Source organism: Apteryx rowi, unplaced genomic scaffold, assembly GCF_003343035.1.
Source record: "Apteryx rowi isolate R43461 unplaced genomic scaffold, aptRow1 scaffold_65, whole genome shotgun sequence".
Taxonomy (NCBI): Eukaryota; Metazoa; Chordata; class Aves; order Apterygiformes; family Apterygidae; genus Apteryx; species Apteryx rowi.
Window position 1 is genome coordinate 3,088,548 of NW_020450927.1, and position 13,636 is coordinate 3,102,183.

The 13,636-nt window shown below is 53.7% G+C and overlaps 1 protein-coding gene across 7 annotated transcripts in view; it reads left to right on the plus strand.

Annotated features, from left to right (window-relative positions):
* Positions 1 to 13,109, plus strand: part of PBX1 (PBX homeobox 1) — a 159,255-nt gene extending 146,146 nt beyond the window's left edge. For 4 of the 7 annotated variants that reach the window (XM_026084685.1, XM_026084686.1, XM_026084691.1 and 1 more), the window contains one exon: positions 932 to 2,917. In XM_026084685.1, the coding sequence (XP_025940470.1) occupies positions 932 to 1,327 (396 nt within the window). In that variant the 3' untranslated portion in view covers positions 1,328 to 2,917. Of the gene's footprint in view, positions 1 to 931; positions 2,918 to 9,732 lie in introns of those variants that run through there. The other 3 variants (XM_026084687.1, XM_026084689.1, XM_026084692.1) reach the window with 2 other exon arrangements.
* The last annotated feature ends 527 nt before the right edge of the window (positions 13,110 to 13,636 follow it).

Here is a 13,636-nt window from a genome sequence, read left to right on the forward strand (position 1 = left end):
CATCTCCCTAAAGCTTAGGCACTCACACCACCCATTTACAGACCAACAAGACAGAGCAAGGGAACTTTGGGCACTGTTACTGAAATGTCAACCCATGCTTTGGACAAAAATAAAGAATTAAAAAGAAAAAACAGTAACTCGCTCTGATCTCCCACTTCCCATCTGATGTCCAGATATGCCGTGAGTCTGCTCTCTGGCATCTAAGGCTTTGTATCATGTTGAGAAATGACAGCCACTCTGACACCTTCATGTTGGGCAAAGAGAGCTTTCTAAAGCCAAGGTTGCTCCCCCTCACCAAGCTGGATGCAGAGAAAGCATGCCATCTGTGGGCAATGGGCTGTGCTCACCATGCATACTGCTGGCGGGGACAGGATGGGGTAGTGGAGGGAGAGGAAGGGGGCACACGGAGGAGAGATGGCGATCCGTTGTGGTGGTAGGTATATTCTCTCTTGGGGCCCTCCAAAACGAAGGGAGGAGCCACACTTACCCAACTCCGATGATCTTGTTCCACTGACATGAACTCCTGGCGCTCGGGGCCGAAGGGTGGCAAGGGACAGGGGTAGCAAAGTGGGTCCTCAGGTGCAACCGTGAGCCAGCTGCAGTGACATGCTCCAGCGAGTCCGACCCCCACACTTGCCATGCTGTTTTCCCTCTGTGCTGTTTCTGTCACAAGGCTTGAGACCAACAACAAAGTGTGACAAGGCCATCGGGGCAGGCTGGCGGGAGGTGAGGGAGGCAGGAACAGTCCTCTACCTTGGATGTCACCCTGAGACCAATTGCGGTCCTTTTTTTTCCTTCTTTAAATATATACCTTTATTACTGTTTGTTTGTTTGTTTGTTTTTATCATGCCAAAGATGAACGGAAGCAGCTTTGCCCGCCTAACCTTTCTCCCACTCTAATTTGTGTCTTTGTTGTCGTTGGTTTGTTTAGGTGGATACCCTTCGCCATGTTATCAGCCAGACAGGAGGATACAGTGACGGACTCGCAGCAAGTCAGATGTATAGTCCGCAGGGCATCAGTGTAAGAAAAAAAAAAAAGGCTTGGGTTCTTGTTTTATTTTTTTCCCCCTTCCATTTTTGTTCTCTCACTACCAATTATTTCAAAGCCATAGGGCTCAGAATGCCACTTAGTAGGACTTGTCTTTGCTTTTACGGTCACCTAGTTTATTGCTTCTGTATCGGTCACGCCAGCGGCAGAGTTTTGCCCACAAAAAAAGTGGCGACTGGGCAGGCTTTGTGCAGGCAGCTGGCGTCTAGGCCTGTCAGAGCGGATCAGCGTTCGCACGGCACCTGCGGCCACACGCGTTCAGCTGAGAGGAACTGCTAAACAGGTGACACCTAGTGTAACGGCAGTGGGGAATGTCACCATGAACGTCCAGGCCTCGAAATCTCTCCGCAAGGAGGCCAATGGCGGCATCCGGAGCGGCCATCTAAAAATAACCCGTCCCCAGCCAGCAGCCGAAGCTGGGCCAGGGAAGAGGGAGGGCGTTGAAAACACGGTGACGATGGGGTCGATCGTAATGACGGTCACAAATAAAGCACAAAAGAAAACGCAACCCGAGAAAACCTCACCCAACAGAAATGGGAGAGGATGGGAGGGGGAGGGAGGGCTTCAGAACATCTTCTCCTTGTTCCTGGGTGCGCTGGCGGGTTCTGACTAGCATGAAAATTCATAGCGACAAGCTGTGTCGTACAGGGCAAAATCGATCAGACACACACAAGGAGAACCGAGTGTAGATTTGGGACAGCAATCCAACTTCATTTCTCAGATCAATCGTCCGCCATCTCAGCGGCAGTGACAGCAAGCTGGGAGAAGGGGGCAGCCTGGAAAAGGAGGCTGTGCTGGCGGAGTGAGTTTTGCTGTTGCTGTCTGGGGCGGCGAGGGGAGGAGGGGGCGGTTGGCCATGGGCATGGCTTTCTGCCGCTGTGGTCGCTGCAGCCCCCTTCGAGTGGTGAGGAGGATACAGACTGAGGTGGGATTATCTTGGGACGAGCAGGAAGGCAGCATCTGTTGTGTTTTGCTGCATACGTGGCTCATGGGAAGGGCTGGAAGAGGAGTCCTCTTGGGGAGAGGGGGGGTAGAGCTCAGCCCCAGCTCTTGGATCACCCCTGGCAGCACCATGGGTGTCTTCCTCAAGCGATCCACCTCCAGAAGTGCAGTGGAGGGACATCTGGGGAGCTCCCGGCTCTGCCAGCCAGCATCTGTGACTTCTTGTCAATTTGAAATGAAGGCACTGAGAAGGAGACATGATACAAGAGGAAGCACTGAAAGAGCTTCCTCACACCCTCCAGCCCTTCCGTCCCTCTACGTTTCACTCAGGGAAGGGAGAACATGGCCTCGGCTGCCAACTGTAGGTTTGCCCAGGTGGGACGGCAGCCCCGTGTCCAGGCAGCCCAGCGGGAGCATTGACCTGATGCGTCTCTCTTTGCGTCCCTTCCTCCTTCTGGCCAAGGAGGCCACCTGGGTTTTGCCACGGGCAGGACCTTGCGTGTGAAAGCCTTTGGGCCGTTGGTGTGGCAGAGGCCACCACCGAGGCAGGGAGAGCCCCAATGTGCGAGGAAGGTGGGAGATGCAGTTGGTAGGGTCGGGTGCTTTCCTCCCCTCTTGCTTGGGTGCGCGGAGATGGAGCAGGCGCTGGGGCTTAGCAGGAAGCTTGACGTCACGAGGCAGAGCCAGGGAGGATTTGTGAAGTAATGTAATTGAACATGTGCAGATAATTATGTCTCATTACATAAGCCCGTTGCAAAAACGGTGCTTGAAAATGCCACATGAAAGAGCCTATCGTTCCGCATTAATTTCTCTGTGCACTGAATTTATTCCCTTTCTGGCTTTTTAATACTTGAAGAGTAAATGAATCAGAGGCTGATCATGATAAGAGATGATACTTTTGTCTAAATTAAAATACCCCCAAGGAAAGAGGCTGAGCTGATTATGGTTGCAGTTGGCTTGGAAAATAACAGTGGGCTGAGTTAAGCCAAAATTTGCGGGGATGGTTGCTGCTGGGGATTATGAGACAGGGAGGGGGACGACGGGAGAGAGGAGAAGAAAGAGGTACTGTAAACCAGAAGGCCAGATAAGAGGAGAACAACTGGTCTAGTATTTCCGGCTGTCAGCAGTGGTGGTAATGGGAGAGCCCGTATTGCCACGGACAGCACTGGGAATTGGCAAGCTGACAGAGGCTCTGAGGTCCACTCTGCGCTTCCCAGGTGGGGATCTGGGATGTATGGGATTTGATGGCTGCTTGGGTTGATTTTCTAGGACAGCAGAAGCCCAAACTGGCCCAAAGGGGCCAGACATGGGAATGCTCTTCAGAGAAGGACAGGGTGGCAAGTGGGCAAAACACCTGCCCAGGTTTTGGGGATGATTCCTCAGTTCCAGGTAGTACATTTCCCCACAGGTAGCTGCTCTAACTCTGGCAGGCACCTAGAGCAAGGCAGAGAGTAGGGAAGTTTGTTTAGAGCTGAGCAGGAACTTTACAAAGCATCTTCTGGGTTGTGTCTCTCTCTCCCTGAATGTTTTGCTTCCCTCATATCCCTGGCAGCATGTTCCTCTCTGTGGCTTTTATTGTCACTTATCGTCCTTCCCAGTAGATCCCAAAGTGCTTGATGAACCACAGCCACGTGATTTGTCCACCCCTGAATTGTGGCTGCCTTCTGGGGAAGCGTTGTTCCTCAGCAAAGTCTAGGCAACTGCTTTATCCAGGCACGGGGAAGAAGAACCCTGTAGCCTCATCAAAGATGCAGGCAGGTTTTTCCTGCCTCTCCCCTAAACCTTTTAATGCTGAGGGAGGGCTGCGGGTTGCAGGAGAAAGCTGCTAGTGACACAGAAAACTGTGCATCCCCCACATAACTCGAGCATCCCCGTGAGCCATTGGAAGGAGATGAACCGAAACCTAGTCAAGAGCCCTGTCACAAAGATCTCTGCATAGGGCTGAGGTTAAGTCATCCCCAGAGCCCGTCAGGTCTGGGAAGTCAGAAACAGGTTCCCCAGCTCCACCGTTATAGACCTTGGCAAGGGAGACAACGCACAGGGTTTGCGTTCCTTGGTGGAGGAGGAATTTTTAAATGCGTGTAAGTCATGACAGCCGAGGACAAAAATATACCCCAAGCCCAGTTTCCTCTGTGGCTCTTCTGCGAATGTGTCTGCTAGTCGCAGCTGCTCGACGGCTGACAGAACGCCCCGTGCTGCTCCCGTCAGCTCTGCGGGGCTAAAAGGGCTGGAGTCAGTTCTGCATCGTTACCAGAATAATCAGCTATGTCCCAACCAGCACATCCCTGTGACCTGCAATGATGTCTGAGGCAGAGAGAAAACAGCTGGCTTTTCATATCCCAGCCGGAGATACGTCGGGAAGCACTCTTCCCAGCAAGAGGAGGGGGCTGTCTGAGGCCTTGTGCGTCCGTTCAAGGAGCAGTGGAGGGACAATCGGGACAGGAGCCTTCGTGCAGGTTTCCTGCCTGCCTTGGATGGCCCTGGGAGGAAGGAGGGACCCTCTGCCTGAAAGGAGCTGCTGCTTTGGGCCTGATTGTGCTGTTCTTGCAAGCTTTAAGGTTGGGGTTTTTGCACAGTTAGGCTTCAGGTGTCCGATACACCTGGACAGTGCCTTTTCGTGTGGGTCTGCATGTATACCCACTCTTGGGTCCTCAAGGCTCGGATTTCCAAAGGCTTTAGAAGTCCGAATTCCAGTGACTTCCAATAAAAGTCAGACCCTTTATTCCCATAATCTGTTGGAGGGCCCCAGCCCAAAGTGTTGCCCTTCCTGCACTACTCTGCAAGCCTAAATTCACAAAGTATTTTAGGTTCCTAAATGCCTGTTAAATCCACCTGGGGACAAGTGCTGACCGCTGAGTGAATCTCAGTGCTCCCCCGCTGGTTCAGCAGGGAGATCTTTGCAGGACGGGGCTCCCCCGATGTAACAACACACTTGTGCTATGAAGTGCAGTTGCTCCAGTGGATTTGCCTACGAGCACACTGGTAATTCAGAATGAGGTTGCTACAAATGCATAGATCAGCTAGCTAATTAACTAATGAGTTATAATCATCTTAACAAAAACTCTTTCAGAAATTTTTTTTTTTTGGAGTCCCAGCTCCCCCCCTCTTTCTCTCCCTTGTCCTTCCCATCCCTAACCCTCTAGCAGAGAAAATTGGACAGGCCAATTTATAGATTGTTTAAAAGTCTAGTACAGGAGGCTATTTTTAAAGTTCATCAGTGTGCAAATTTTTGATTTATAAATGCTGTTCTGTGTTGCTGTGTGTATTTACACAGCAATATTTGTCATTAAGATGTTGGTAGTCAGTAGCAGGATGTGGGATTGATTTTTGCATCCACTCTTGTCAGCTGAAAGCAGGGATCATCACAGTGCACTTCAATGGCCCTGATACTGTAGGATGCTTGTGGTGAGAACCCTTTCTCCAAGAATTTGTGCCTTGCAAAGAAAGCATCCGTAGCTCTGCCCCTCCACAAGCTACGATTCACAATTGAAAGCTGATCTAACGGGTATTCAGTCCATGAGCCCATCTGTCACGTATTTGATGGCTTGTGGGAGATGTCTTTGCTTGTCCTGAAGACTGCAGGAAAAGAGCTGCTGCCGTGACTCTTGGGAAGTGACACTGGATGTTCCTGCATGCTGCCAGATGCCTGCTGACACCTACTCACGTGTCCCCTGTTCTGCCCCCTTTGACTCCTTGACCCAGAGACAGTAGCACAGGGTCTAGCACTACAGAGGTTGCAAGAGGAGCAGCCGTCTCTGAGCTCTTGTGTGCCTCTCTCGGCCTCCTGGGGCAGGGGACCAGTGCTGACGAGAGAGGCATGTATCTAGCATGCATCGCACGTGGCCTATGGTAGCGACCCCTTCCACCAGCTTGCCCGCAAGCCTGAGATTGCAGGCGTTTGTTAGCCGCACATCGTTTGGCAAACGAGGAGCTTGGTTTCCTAGGGCTGGCCAGATCTGATTGGGTTCCCTGTTGTTTAATAAGAGCTTGAGTGCATATCATAAGGAGAGACTAATAGGCTCTTAAAAACCCGCAGGTATGAAATCTCTTTGAGGCTGCTCCTGTTCCATCAGGTTCTCAGTTTCCCCTGTATCTGATGCATTTGGAGGCTGACCTGACATCTGCCTGCCCTGTTGATGGTGGGACAAGGATTTGGTCACAGAAAGCAGGATGCTGAGACAGCCTACCTGCAAAGCAGAAAGCTCATCAAAAAAGAGACAGAAGCTCAGCTACCAACCCCTGGGCTAACAGCCAACCAGACTTGCTGGAGGTGACAAAAATGCTGTGAGACCTGCAGCAATAAAAGAAACAGGCACTAAAAACAGTTGCTTCAGCAATCCATCACTGTGGCTCCACAACTTGGACAGCCACCAAGGCCTTGCCCATGCACTGAGACCAGATGATGATGTTCAAAAAGATGTCCTGAAGTCCTTTGCTCTGTCTTTGGCTTCTGTCCCTCCTGAAGAAGTCACAGCTATGTGCAGGGGTTCCTGAGAGGTTCTGCAAGGAGCAACAGTCGCTGCTGACTCCTCAGAAAAATCCGTTGTCTTTGAGGGAGATGTTTATCACAGCAGATCCCAAAGTGTTTATTATGGTCAGATCCCAACTGATCTCCTTAGTTAGGGAAAAGAGGCAGGGCTGACTGGATGTGTCGTGCATGTGGCCTTGACCAATGCCACAACTGTAGTCCAAACCCCACCACCCATAGTGTACACAGCAGGCTCCCGAACTTTGTTCAGGCTTCAGTGAACTCTGCTGGCTACGATGGGTTGAACTTTGGAAACAGAGGGGTGAGTATGGATGGTGACTGTATGCCCTCAATGGGGTGAAGGACCCAGCCTCCTCGTGGAGGGCTTGTCCGTACCATGCAGCAAAGGATGGCCCAAGATGCTCCAGTTGTGGCCAACCCTGGGGCCTCTTTCCCATTGCTCCACCCACAACTGGGGAGCCTTATTGGGCTGGGAGAACAGAGCTGTGGGGTCTGTGGGATGGAGGGAAGTGCCTTTGGGACCAAACCCCACGGGAGGTTAGGTCAGCATCTCCCCCAGTCCTCTTGTCTTCTCACTGGATCCTGTGACAGAGGTGGTCATGAGGGCACAAACTCCTTCCCTGCAAAACAGGAAGGTGATTCCCAATCTTGAGTAGAGTGGGGCTTCCCAGCATTTTGGGGGGCAGAGGGGGACAGGGAGAGAGATGCTGAATATCAAGGCACCGCAGTCATTGTCTCTAAGACGTTCTCCCTCTTGCTCCTTTCAACCGCGGCTGGCACAAAAAAGCCTCTCTAAAAATAGTTCAGCACGATAGGGACCGAGCCCTGCTCCGAAGGGCCCCCTCCTCCTCCTCCCCCCTTCTGCTCGCTGTAATGACCCTGCAAACACTAAATGGCATCTGAGTGCATTAAGCAGCAAACGCTCCGGTGACATAGCAATTACGGCTCTGAAATAGATTTGGTGCGTCACGGAAGATAAGGGTTTTGAAAGTTTCTGTTGTGATTATAGCTTGTAACTCCAACAAATAACAGGCTTTGTAATAAGAGGCTGCCAGCACAGCTATTGTGGTTCTCTCTCACTGATGGCACGTAAATTGCTATTAATGTCCTAAGTGTACTTGAATATGCCAGTCTCTGGGCGGTGGAGTTGGCTCTGTGTCTCTCTTTACACGGCCTGTCATTGTCGGGCTGATAATCTACAGTAATTGCTGCCTCTTGCAATGGTCCAAGATGTGTAAGGGTGGATACTGGATCTCGGGGAACACACAGACTGTGCGTATTGGTGCCTGTGTGTGGGCGCGATGTGATCTGCCGCCTTGCGGGGAGCGATGGGGGCCTGCCGCAAGCTGGCCCCGTGTGGCCCTGTCTCCTGGCGCATTGGTGGGCAACCGCGGTGGCGGGATCTCTTGGATGTTACAAGGCCATAACTGTCCGTGCATCGCCTGGTTTCACGCTTGGGCCCAAGGTGTAGTCTAGCAGTCTTTGATGCGCCAGATCCAGTAGCAACTTCAGACCGCGACTCCTGTCTTTGTATTGCCTAAATACCTTTGCAGGCACGGGCCGAGGTGGTGGCACGTGTGTTTGCACGCTTAGATGTGCATGCAGAAGGATGCACAAGCTGGTTGTGTGTGTGGCTCTGCCTTTTCCCTGTCTACTTTTTACATGCCCTGGTGCAAGTTAGTTTTCCCACTCCAGCTTATGTTTCTGTGGCTTGCTCGTGGTCAGCTCTGTGGTAGCTGCTTTGCTCCTGTCTCAGCTGCCTCTCGGTAGCCCTTTGCAAGGGGCAGGCACGGAAGCGATGGTCAGCGTATGTAACCACCAGGGAGCTGTGGACGGCTATGGGCTTTCTGCTCGTTCCTCTTCCGCGCCTCGGGGCGGTGCGGCTTTTCCTCCCCTTACCCCTGGGGCACTTTGGGGAAGCACCACGTCCCCAAAGCGTCCTTGCTAGTGGCATATGGCCCACCTCCAGCCACCCTCGCGTGCTGCGCTGGCGCGAGCAGCTCTGCAGCCGCCGCGTGGTCCCGGCGCGCCGGGACTGTCACGGCCGGTGATGGATGCCCCGTGTCAGCGGAGCGCTGCGGAGGGAGGCGCCGGCGGAGGCAGCCGGGGAGGGCCAAGCAGCCCAGGCATGTCTAAAGCGGGACGGCGGCTGTTACCAACTTGAGCGCAGGCAGGAGTTTGGAGGGATTAATTAGCCTAGCACTGAATCAATGTCAGAGCGAGCCGAGGAGGCTGGGTGTGACATCTGCTCCTCTCCGAAGGGGACGGCAACTCCGAGAGGAAGCAGCAGCCGGAAAAGAGCAGCGTCTGCCTGCTTCCTGCTCCCACTCGCTGCCATGGGGGCCCCTCTGGCCAGCTCTGCTCTCAGGAGGCCTGGAAATTCAGCAGTGCGTGGGAAGGCACCATCTCTTGCATTGCCCCCTCTTGCATCGACTGGCCTGTTTTCAGGAGGAGAAATGAGTTTCCCACCCTGCTTTGCTGTGTGACCCCTCGGATAGGCCCTGGGGCCAAGGTGCAGCGATTGCATCTCTGTTGCGATGTGGCTCGGAGGAGTCCGTCAAGGACGGGCTCCTGGTGTGCACGGAGGGCCCGCGCCGGGAGCCAGCGCAGAGCTGGGCTCTGGCGTGCTGGCTGCAACCTTGCCACGCTCGGCCGGGGGGGTTCGCCCAGGAGCAGGCTCCTCGGCGGGAGGGATTTAATGGGACCCCCCCTCGGGATGGCATTTGAGGAGGTTGTCTCAGGACGTGGGCTCTGTAACGAAGCGACATCCGGTGCGGGCTCTCGGGATGGGTGCCAGATAAGCTAAGCGCCAGGAAGCCGCGACTGTGGAAGGAGGCAGTTCTCCTCTGCACGGCCCTGCCGGGGCGGATCAAGCAGAAGGAGCCGCTCTTCTCAGCGACAAGGCTCAGCGCCGATGGCTTCCCTTGGCCGCAAGGGCCAGCGTGGCCGGGAGTCGCCCCCTCCGCGGTGGCCCTGCAGCCCCTGGGAGACGGGCAGCCCGCGGTCCCTCCCCGCCGCTGCTCCGCAGGAGGAAAGGTGCCCTGAAACCCGCCGAGGGAGGGATGGGGCCATGGGGAAGGGTCCTATTTGGGGGTAAAAAATGCTGAGTTTGGGTTGCGTCCGAGCGTGGCCTTACCGCTGCAGAAATGGGGGGGGGGTCCGCGGCGGAGGGGCCGTTTTGGCCGGGCGGGCCGTGGCGGCGGGTGCGTGCGGCGGCGGCGGCTCACCCAGCTGTGTCTCTCCGTTCCCGCAGGCTAATGGAGGTTGGCAAGACGCTACTACCCCGTCGTCGGTGACCTCCCCCACAGAAGGCCCTGGCAGCGTTCACTCTGATACCTCCAACTGATCTCCCGGCAAATTGCATCCCTGGCTGACCCCGGCCCCCGGCGGGGCGGGAGGGGAGGGGGCCTCTCCGAACACCGCAGCAGTCAGACTGGAGGTGAACCCAATCAGCACACACACGAAGACTCCTTCTCTTCTCTTCTCTTCGTCGGGATGCTTTTTTCAGCCAATCTGGACACTTCTTTATACTCTCTTCCCTTTCTTTTCTGGGTAGAAGCCACTCTTCCCCCCCCTCGCCGCCACCACAACACCCCCCGCCCCTCCCCACACCTTCCCACCGAAGCCTATTTCGACAGGTAGAAGAATTGTAAGGAGGAAAAGCAAAAATCGCCGCCGCAAAAAAAAAAACCAAACAAACCAAAAGCAGTGCACGGCCTCGTGCTGGGTTTCTTGTCGAGGAGCCAAAAATGTACCTCAGTCGAGTCTCGCTCCTTCCCTCCCGGGCAGCCCCCCCCCCCCGTTTCTTGCACGCTACCTCGCAGTGGGAAAACGCCGCATCAGCCCTCTGTCCTGCTGCTTCCTCATCACCGCTGGTGCTGGGAAGAGCTAGCAGACCGCCTGCCTCCCCGCGCCACGGTTGTGCCGATGCCTCGGTGAGTTGCCCCCCAGGGCAGTGCCGGTTACAGGGCAGATGGACGCAACCCCGCTGCACGTAGGAGAAAGAGCCAAATTCCCCCGCTGTTGCTCCCCATGGCTTTCAAAAGGTACCAGGCCATTCCCAGACCCGTGGAAACAGCCAGCCTGTGCTGTCCCCGGCGCTGCTCTGCCGCAGATCTCGAACACGTTGGCTTTTCTGAGCTGGATCAGATGCGCTGCTCACCCGCGTGTGCTTTGCAGGAAAGCCCCAAGAGAGATAAAACCCCGCAGTTGTGCCCACCGGTATCCTTCACTGCGATACTGCTAGGGAYGGGGAGGAGAGGAGGGAAGGAAACAAAGCAGAAGGAGGCAGGTGAGAAATTATCATCACTGATAACGAAAGCACTGAGCGCATCCGCAGTGTTTTACATGATCAAGCATTAAGTAATGATTGATGGGACCCATGCAGTTTTCTCGCAGCACCTAGGGAGGCCARCAGTGGATTTTTTCTATTGAGGAAAGCATCGCATGGTGTTGGCTTGTATTTTCGCCTACGGGGCTACCTGCTGTAGAGTCGAGCAGGCGTCGGGGGCGTCCCGGGCCATGGAAAAGAAGGACATGGGTTTCCCAAGTGCTGACAGGGCCCAAAGGGTTTGGGGGCCTCCTCCGGCCGTTGCATTCCCCAAGCCATGCCGGAGAGGCAGTGGTGCCTGGCACGTGTGTGGAGGAGTGACCGTGACAGCGCGGTCTGTAGTTAGCTCCTAGGATTGGTAATGACGTCAGGAAAGCCAAGGTTGGATTCCAGAGGCCGGACGCAGTCCATGCGCAGGGTGAATGGAGTGGGTGATTTTGGTTACTGTTAATACAGCAGGTTTGCTTGAGGAGGAAACTCTAAGATGAGTGGATGTCCCTCTTGGGGATTTTTTTCAAATTAAGCTGATGGTTTCAGTCCTTGGAGTTACTATGGCATGTGGCATCCAAAGTCATGGGAGAACTTGAGTGATCCCCTGGCTGGCCACAGGTCTGCTTTTTGGGTGACTGGTGACTGGTGGTAAGCAGGGTTTCTTCCTGCTGAAACACTCCTTTAGACAGATGATGTGGCCTCTCGTTTAAGAGCAGGATAACAAATTTGCCCCATGCAATTGGCCAAGCTTTGCCATGAGCAATAGGGCAGGAGGACGTTGGAGTGTAGAAGTTTTGGCTGCAAGTTCTTCCAGCAGGCAAGGAGGCCAGGCCAACCCTCTGCGTGTCCAGGGTAGGGGTTTGCAGGATCAGAGCCCAGGTTTTGTGCAGATTTGTGTGTGTATAACGGGCATGGCGCCTTGTGACGTACTGTAATACCTCTTCACTGCATCTCGTGCTCTCCCAAGTCCATGGCTCGTGCTCCCTTCTCCACCCTGCCTGCACCGGCGTCTGCTTCGCCAGCCATTGCGAGATCAGAACAATGCTAGCAGTGTTGAGCGGGAACCATTCAAAATTAAAGCTCTGCCAGAAAAATTTCCACCCTTCCATTGGAAAAAATAATGGAGATTGGCCTGCAGCCCAGCACCGAGCGTTTTCGGTCCCGCAAAGGTGACGTGTTTGCAGCCCTGAGGCACTGTGACCTTGCAGAGCTGGGCCAGCAGCGTTAGTCGCATGAAGCAGAGGTCAAGCGTGGCTTTCCATGGGGAATAACCCCAGAGCGCTCCCAAGCACTTGCTTTGAAATTTGGGGATTTCACCCAATTAAGAGAAATCTTGATTCAGTAGATTTTTTTTATATCACAGAGCTGGTGGGGATCAGAGTAGGACTTTGAGCACCTTTGAAAGGCAGGCTTTAAAAATGGCAAAAACTCCTGCTTTTTGTTCATTTTTTGTGTCGCTAGCGTTGAGAGACTTTGTGTCCCTCGCTGAGAAGACAAAGGCAGGGCAGCTGGAGAGGGCCACGCGTCGGCCGGGCTCTGGGGCCACTGGGCGCCGCGTGCCGGGTGGTCCTTAGTGGGCAGAAGCGAGTACGTGGAGAGCAGAGAGAGGTTGTTTCCCGCGAGGGCCGCCCGCGTGTGCCGCCCACCTCCTCCTCCTCCTCCTCCTCTTCCTCCTCACGTGGCCTCTCTCTGTAGTCACCGCTGCTCCCAGCGTGGCCTCCTGACCGTTCCCATCCCACGCGCGAAGCCGAGGCCTCATTCCAGCACCGCGTTTCAGGGTCGCGGAGGCGAGGCTGGGCTCGCGTGTCCCGAGCAGCGGCACCGAAGCGCTCGGCGGGACGGGGCCCCTCCGGCGGCCGGCCGGYCGGTCGGTCGGTCGGCCCCGAGCCGGGCGGCGGGAATGCCATGGTACCTCTTGAAAGCGAGCCCTTCGAGAGCGGAGCCGCCCGAGCACCGTGTCCCCGAGCGCCGGCGCGCGCCTCTGCCCTGCGGTTGCTGCCTGGCCCTGCGCCCTGCCCCGGGCACGGCGGGGACTCCTTGACGGTACTTTGCAAATCACCTTTTCGGTTTCCCGTTTTTTGCCCCTCCGGTTTGCATTGTCGTAGCTGGCTGGTCGCTTGCCCTTTTTCTTTGCCTTTTGTTTTTTTTCGGTTGTGTTTCTCCTCCCCCCTTCCCCCCCCAAAGTGTTGTGGGTTTTTTCTTCTTTTTTTTTTTTTTTGTTCTGCCCAGAAAAACCTGACTTCGATACCAAAAAAACAAAACGAAACAAAAAAACAAAAAAACAAACAAAAAACTGCAGAAACTCAAAAAAAATAAAAATGAAAAAAACACAAAAAAAACTCGACGATTCTTTCAGCTTTATTAACATTTTCCATTGTTTCTTGCGATTTGTGTCTCGTTCTTTGTAGTATTGATGATAACGAACATTTGATAATGAATGTTCTTGTATATTCAGATAAAGGAAAAAAAAAACCAAAAACGCAGTCTGAATTTAATAGTGTTTATAATAAAAAAATAAAAAATGACCCTCTTAGCACGCAAAGTTGAACAGGGGGAAGGTCCCATCCCTGTTCTTTCTGTGGCAACAAGCGCTTCATTCCTGTATAGTTTATAACATCAAACTACCTACATTCATCTTCTTTTTTTTGTTTGTTTTTCCCATTTTTTTTAATTTTCTCGCATTTGTGAATTAGTTCAAGAATGCTAGAAAAGTGTAGAGTTGTGCACACTCATTTCTTATTACACAATGTTTAAAAAGTGACAGTAATTCATTTTGTAAAACTTAAAAAAAAATGGTTGGAATAGTGAGCATTAATAGGTACATTCTAACACTTTA